This window comes from Acartia tonsa, chromosome 14, assembly GCF_053477335.1.
Source record: "Acartia tonsa isolate MP-2025a chromosome 14, ASM5347733v1, whole genome shotgun sequence".
In the NCBI taxonomy this organism is placed as follows: domain Eukaryota; kingdom Metazoa; phylum Arthropoda; class Copepoda; order Calanoida; family Acartiidae; genus Acartia; species Acartia tonsa.
Genome location: NC_137273.1, coordinates 6,345,507 through 6,351,911, shown reverse-complemented (window position 1 = coordinate 6,351,911; position 6,405 = coordinate 6,345,507). Strand labels below are relative to the sequence as shown.

General features: G+C 28.9%; 1 protein-coding gene across 1 annotated transcript; it reads left to right on the top strand.

The window, feature by feature from the left end:
• Positions 1 to 208: 208 nt before the first annotated feature.
• On the top strand, positions 209 to 6,074 carry LOC145305587 (uncharacterized). The gene is made up of 14 exons (XM_080147276.1): positions 209 to 270; positions 1,288 to 1,326; positions 1,405 to 1,491; positions 1,905 to 1,976; positions 2,052 to 2,141; positions 2,535 to 2,621; positions 2,751 to 2,880; positions 3,224 to 3,277; positions 3,777 to 3,836; positions 3,911 to 4,045; positions 4,902 to 4,991; positions 5,246 to 5,316; positions 5,473 to 5,548; positions 5,919 to 6,074. The coding sequence occupies exons 1-14, from the start codon at positions 247 to 249 to the stop codon at positions 5,939 to 5,941; spliced, it is 1,038 nt and encodes a 345-aa protein (XP_080003402.1). The 5' UTR covers positions 209 to 246; the 3' UTR covers positions 5,942 to 6,074.
• Positions 6,075 to 6,405: the final 331 nt, after the last annotated feature.

Below are 6,405 nucleotides of genomic sequence, written 5' to 3'. Positions count from 1 at the left end.
AAATCATAAGACCAGCCAGTGTACCTTTTCTAAAAATCAGAATCTAGACAGTAATTTTCTATGAACCAGAAAAAAATGAAAATAATAAATTTTTATTTTTTTGTAGTTAAAGAAGTGATGCGTTTTTTTGTTTTTGTAAACTTACAAAATAAACAATTGCACAAATTCTTAAAAGAGATAAATATTGTTATTAAATAAATTACAATTATGAGTTAATAAATCAAGAAACTTGAAAGAGTCAACATCATGTATTGGGTTTTTAATTTTATAGTAAGTTTTGTTCAATTAATTATCTTAGATAAATTAATGTTGAAAAGTTAGTTTAAAAATTTTTTAAAAAGTAGTTAAGATACAAAATATCAAGGGCTGTTTATAAAACTCTAAATTTAAAAGAAATTAATTTAGTAAATCTTAACATTTTCCATTATTTGTCCATTGCTTATCTAAAACAAAACAAGGATGACAACATCCATAAAAGCGAAGCACTGAAACGGTAGGACAAACGTATTGTCAATGTATAAGAGTCAAAGCAAAATTGTAAGTAAATTTGTTGAAAAACTGCTTGATTCAGGATAATGTTTATGGACATACTTACATTTTTAGGACTTGACTATAGAGTTGCTTCGCTTATTACATTATACTTTGTTGTCCCAGGAATCAATATACAAAAAATCAGATCAATCGGATGATTAGATCAAATAAAAATTTGTTGTTAAAAAAGTAAAAAAATCAACATGTTTAAAATGGACGTACGGACATTTTGGTGATGATTATAGAGTTGCTACGCTTTCTAAATCGTACCTAACTATTAAAGGAATCCCCATGCAAAATTTGAAATCGATAGGACAATTCTAACATGCCTAAATGAACGGAAAAAGCTATCCGTTACGGACGGACGGACCGACCCTAATTATAGAAAAGCTTCGCTTTTAAAAATTTCTAGTTAACTCTGAACATAGTTACATTATAGTGGTCTTAATTAGTTTGATAATAAAATTGGAATATCTAAAGTTAAAAGATATTAGATATTGGCATGGTTTTAAAAATATTTATTACTTTTCATTTTATTAGTAATAGCGGGGGAGGAAAATTGATTTATTGAAAAATAGATAAATAGATATGTACTTATAGAAAACTAACCAATAGCGAGATAGTTATACAGTTAGGGAGTTGAATCCATTTTTATAGAAGCAGAAATATAATCTATGATCTAGCGAGCCAACTCTAGTATCCTAAATAAGTATCTTTTTTTTATAATCTGCTGATTCATTATATATTCTTGTTTAGGTAGGGTTAACAATTGTCACTGGACAGCAAGACTGCAAGGTAACTTGTCGGAAATTACTTTTTTGCTAAAAAAAAAAGAGAAATGTGAATTGTTTATCAAATAATTATTAAATTTAGAATGCAGTGTTCAATGATTGTAAATTTCCAGCAGTTTACACCGCTATCCATGCAGATGATATTGATACATGTGCAGCTATATGTGATGTAAGTTTATTACTATACCATATGTATTATGACGTGGTAGATTAACTTATTATTTTATTTTAAAACTAGCGGCTACACCCCTAGAGGCCTCTAGTGGCACTTTAATTTTTTTTTTTTTTTTTGGGGGGGGGGGTTTATTCAAGTATCTACGATACCTAGTTATGTTGCATTCAAGTCTCTACGATATCTAACTATGTTGAGTTCAAGTCTACGAATATTAAAATTTTTTTGATTTTTTTGTAATTTCTCTTGGGAGAGTGGTGGTTCCCCCCATTCCCAAAATAATTATAAACCTTCCCGGGACCTATGAGAAGCTACCCTATTAAGGAGAGCCTGATCGGTTCAGTGGTTAGCAAGATCCTTTGATACTCACAGATAAACAGACATCCTAGATGATATGTTTTTGATTATAGGTATATGCTGTATCAGGAACCTGTTCTATGTATACATTTGAAGCAGAGGAATTAATTGGTGAAAATTGTAAGGTATTTCATTTTCTTTCTTTTTTGTAAAACCAACAAAAATTATAACATTTAATTAATAATGATTCATAATTATAGATCTATGATATGCAAACCACCATACCAGACTTTCAAGCTGCTTGCAATGAGGTTGGAGTACCAGTGAATGATGAATGTGTTTTCTATGATGTGAGATTTATAGCCTTTTATTCAAAACCTGTGGCTACACCCCTATAGGCCTTAAGGCCATTTTAGGTTGGGGTGGGGAAAAGATTTGAATAGGGCCCCCCGTTTCAATTTAGTTTTAAATTAAAATGAAAATTTAGTTGGGGGAATTTTTTACGAGGGGTAATTTCTCGTGATACCCTCTTTTGAAATTACTATAAACCTTCTCAGAACCTAAATTGTTAAAGAGAACCATAATAACTAAGTGGTTAGCGAGATACTTGTGTATAGACACACAGACAGCGTGTTACTTTTATATAAGGATACTATAAAAATATTTAGCTTATTTGAGAGGATATAGTGTTAATCTGAAACTAATGCATAATCACTTAATTTATATTTATATGGTATTTTAAGGATGAATGTACAGTAACCAATCTTTGTCCTACCTGCATATCCTGTGGAACTGGCACATGTGGTGGCTACATGCAAATGGATTGTGAGGTTATTAGATTGTTCAAAGATGCATTAAGCATCTTTTTCATTAATATATGGATTAATGATACATAAGAATTTTAAAATGCTAAAAAATATTTTTTTTCATTTCAGTATTCTAGTTTATAAACTTTTTAGTTTCAAGGTGAAATAATGGAAAGACATCCTGGTGTAACATTTGATACCTGCCAACTTCTTTGTAGAATAGAAAAGGCTGCTTACATTAATTATTATAGAGAATCTAATGATTGCCACTGCATGGCAACAGGTATGGCATAGTTATATCATTATAGAATATTAGTGGCTGCACCCCTAGCATCTAGAGGCAATGTATTCAAAGATTGAACAAAAATTGCTTAAAACCACCCCAAGACTTAAATTTCAAAATAAAATAGCCTAATACCACTCTGGGACCTATGTGAAGCTTCCCTGAAATAGAGAACTCAATCACTTCATCAATTCCAGTCATCAAAATCTTAAGATTACGACAAACAAAACTTACTACTTTATATTATAAGAAGATATATATTTTGTTTAACTGTGTTAGTGTGAAGAAAGTTGAATTATTCTCTATAAATATGAAATTTTTTTTTTAATATATCATTTTTTAGATAAACGTGTATGCAAAAAACAAGTTGTTCAATATGGAACTGACATCAATGTTTGTAAGTTAATTTTTTAGACAATTAGTGCATTAATAAATGATTACCCAAATACAAAAAAAATGATAGTAGTTTAATAGATGAATTGTCAGTAAGGACATTTAATTTGACAAATCTGGATCACCATCACGACCAGTAAGAGCATCTTTAAGGCCATCACCCTCTCTATAGCAATGTGGGGTTAAATTTCTTATTTTCATAGAAAGAAATTTTTAGATCAATAATCTCTACCCAATTTCCTTTTCAAAACTGATTGATTGGGCTTGTGAAGGAACTATTTAAGTATTTTTATTAAAGTCAGAAAAGGTCTATTTTTAAGTACTTTTGACAGGGTTTTAGCCTTATACTGATAAAACATATACTAACAGACTTTATTCATATTGTTGATGAATATATAGCCATAACATTCAATCAAATGAAAAAAATATTTGTTAACTTGCAATTTTTAATTTAAGTTATCAGAAAAATACTAAATATTTTAATGATTATGTATGTGTTTCAGGTAATCCTGAGAACAAGGTATCATGTGCTAATGAAGAATGGACAGAAGATCCCTCATCAGGTTTCTAAAAATAGAAAACCCTAAAATGGAATTTTATTAGAGTCTAGTTTTTAATTACAATAAAATTAATTTAGGATTATGTTATCATATTAGTAGTGAGGTACGATCCTGGAGTGATGCACATGCAGCGTGTCTTTCTATGAGTGACAGTTACTACAATTCTGACCTTGCTTCTATTCATTCAGCAACTGAAATGGAATTTATTAAAAGTAAGTTTTATAAAAGTAGGGGGTTTTATAATCTCAATACTAAATAAGTAACTTAAAGGACGCCTGCAAGAAATACCACATTTTAACTGCTGAAAGACTGCCACAAGTAGACCCAATACCCAAAATTTGAAGCCTTCAGCTTCAATAACAAAAAAGTTCTAGGCATTTCAAAATAACATTTTATGTACAATGGAAATTTTGAAAGATTTGCAATGCTCATAAAAGAAAAAACAATATTAAATTATATCACCTAGACACAAAATTATAACCTTATCTTTGTCAGAAATTTAGATTGCCGGTAACTGATTACATTTTTACAATAAAAAACACCACATTTCATAGTTAAAATCTATGAAAAGAATCAATTTAAATTGCATTTGTAAATGAAAATCATATCAGAAACAAAGGGGGAAACTAATGAAAGCTCAGCTGTGATTGGTTGCTTAGCTGATTCAGCCTTCTGATTGGCTACAGTACACTCAGTACAATGCAAGTTAAACTTAATTTTTTAATGATTTTGACTATAAAAATGCGTATTTTTATTGTAAAAATATAATTAGTTACTGGCAATCTAAATTTATGACAAAAATAAGCTTATTATTTTGTTTCTAGGCCACGTAGTTTAATTTCAAAATTTCTAACATTAGCATTGTAATTCTTTCAAAGTTTTCATTGTACACACCTACATTTTGTGTGAAATTTGAAATATTTACCCACATAAATAAAAAAGGGCTTTGAACAATGACATAAAGTGCATAAATTGTTTGAGGGCCGGGTGGGTAAAATTTAGGGTTACCTCTACTGCCTCCAAATGTGTTTAGAGGATTAACATCACATAATATATATTTGTTTTTAGATTTGCTTCCTAGCGTTAATAAGCATTTTTGGGCAGGATTAAATGATATCCAAAAAGAAGGTTCCTATATTTGGACAGATGGATCATCAGGTTTTTTCATTTGATTTTTCATCTAAATAGCTTCATGACTTTGTAAGTAGAACAATTTTGTCAAAAAATCTGTCATTGATGAATCATTGAATAAAAAAATTAGAATAAGACAAAATTAGGTATTTAAAAAATGCAGTTTAAAGATATTTTTTAAGAAACATTGTAAATCATTATAAAAAAAAGTTTTTTGGTCAAATTTATGTGAAGTTTCAGTTTTAATAGTTTAATGTTTCATAAACTGTAATAAATTTAAGTTACATATACTGATTGGCATTATGGGGAACCAAACAATGACAATGGAGGAAAGGAAGAGGATTGCATTGAGGTAAGATTACAATAAGATTTTCTCATTAAGATCTAAATATTTTTTGTCAAATCATATAATGAGCACACTGATATTGTTACCATTTTTACAACCAACAAAAAATATACCGCAGACTAATAACCATAAGAGAGCTTCATAAAGCATCTTTATTTATAGATGCCTTATGGCTATGACTTTGAATGGAATGACAATGTTTGTACAATTTCTGAGTATTTTGTATGTAAAAAGACAGGTATATACTTTAGTATGTTTTCATGATTGTATTTTTAATGATATTCACTTACAGAACAAAAATTACTTGCATTATAATTTGTTGTTTTATCTATTTATCTGTAAATACAAAAATAACAAAGTACAAGATGTATTGATCATGTGATTATGTTCCTTGGACAATGATTAACAACAAGATTTCAATACTAACTACATACAAACATCTCAACATTCTTCTGTTAAAAAAAAAGTCTTATGGATCAAATAGGCATCCCCCCTACCCTCCCCCTTACCAAATTGAGAATAATTTTTAAAGAAAACTAATTTTTAATTATATAATATTATCACTCTTTCAAATTCTATTTATTCTTTCTTATTTCTATTTATCTTAGAAATTGACTACAAGACCAAGTAGACAGAACAAGAAATTATATGAGATTGTTGCTTTAAAACATGCTTATTATTTCCAAATAGTAATGCTTAAATATAATTTTGTTTTTTAGACTATTTGCTCTTTTTAATTTAAATATAAGATTACTAATTTAAAACTAGTAAATTATTTATATATTGTTCTATTTAATTTTCTATCTTATTATGTGATCATTAAAAGTGCAATCAAATTGTTGGATGCACTTATTTATCAAGATTTGGTTCGTAGATCCACAAAAATGAGATCTAACGCCTGCAAATGTTAGTTTTAATCATATCATGCATGAATTTAAATCGAAAGAAATGTGAATAAAACTTAATGGCAGAGTTAATATATGAGGGGCAGGAATTCTGTAACTTGATTTCACCAGATACATCAGATTTTCTAAAGTTCTGTTATTAAATGTCATGATTACCTCGTCAATGACCTCATGCGGGCGGAGATGATGT

Excerpts from the sequence above, each read along its gene's own strand:
- LOC145305587 (XM_080147276.1), top strand. The coding sequence starts at position 247 with ATGTATTGGGTTTTTAATTTTATA. Across the intron at positions 3,837-3,910 it reads GACAGAAGATCCCTCATCAG|GATTATGTTATCATATTAGT; the intron begins GTTTCTAAAAAT and ends AAATTAATTTAG. Across the intron at positions 4,992-5,245 it reads TTGGACAGATGGATCATCAG|TTACATATACTGATTGGCAT; the intron begins GTTTTTTCATTT and ends AATAAATTTAAG.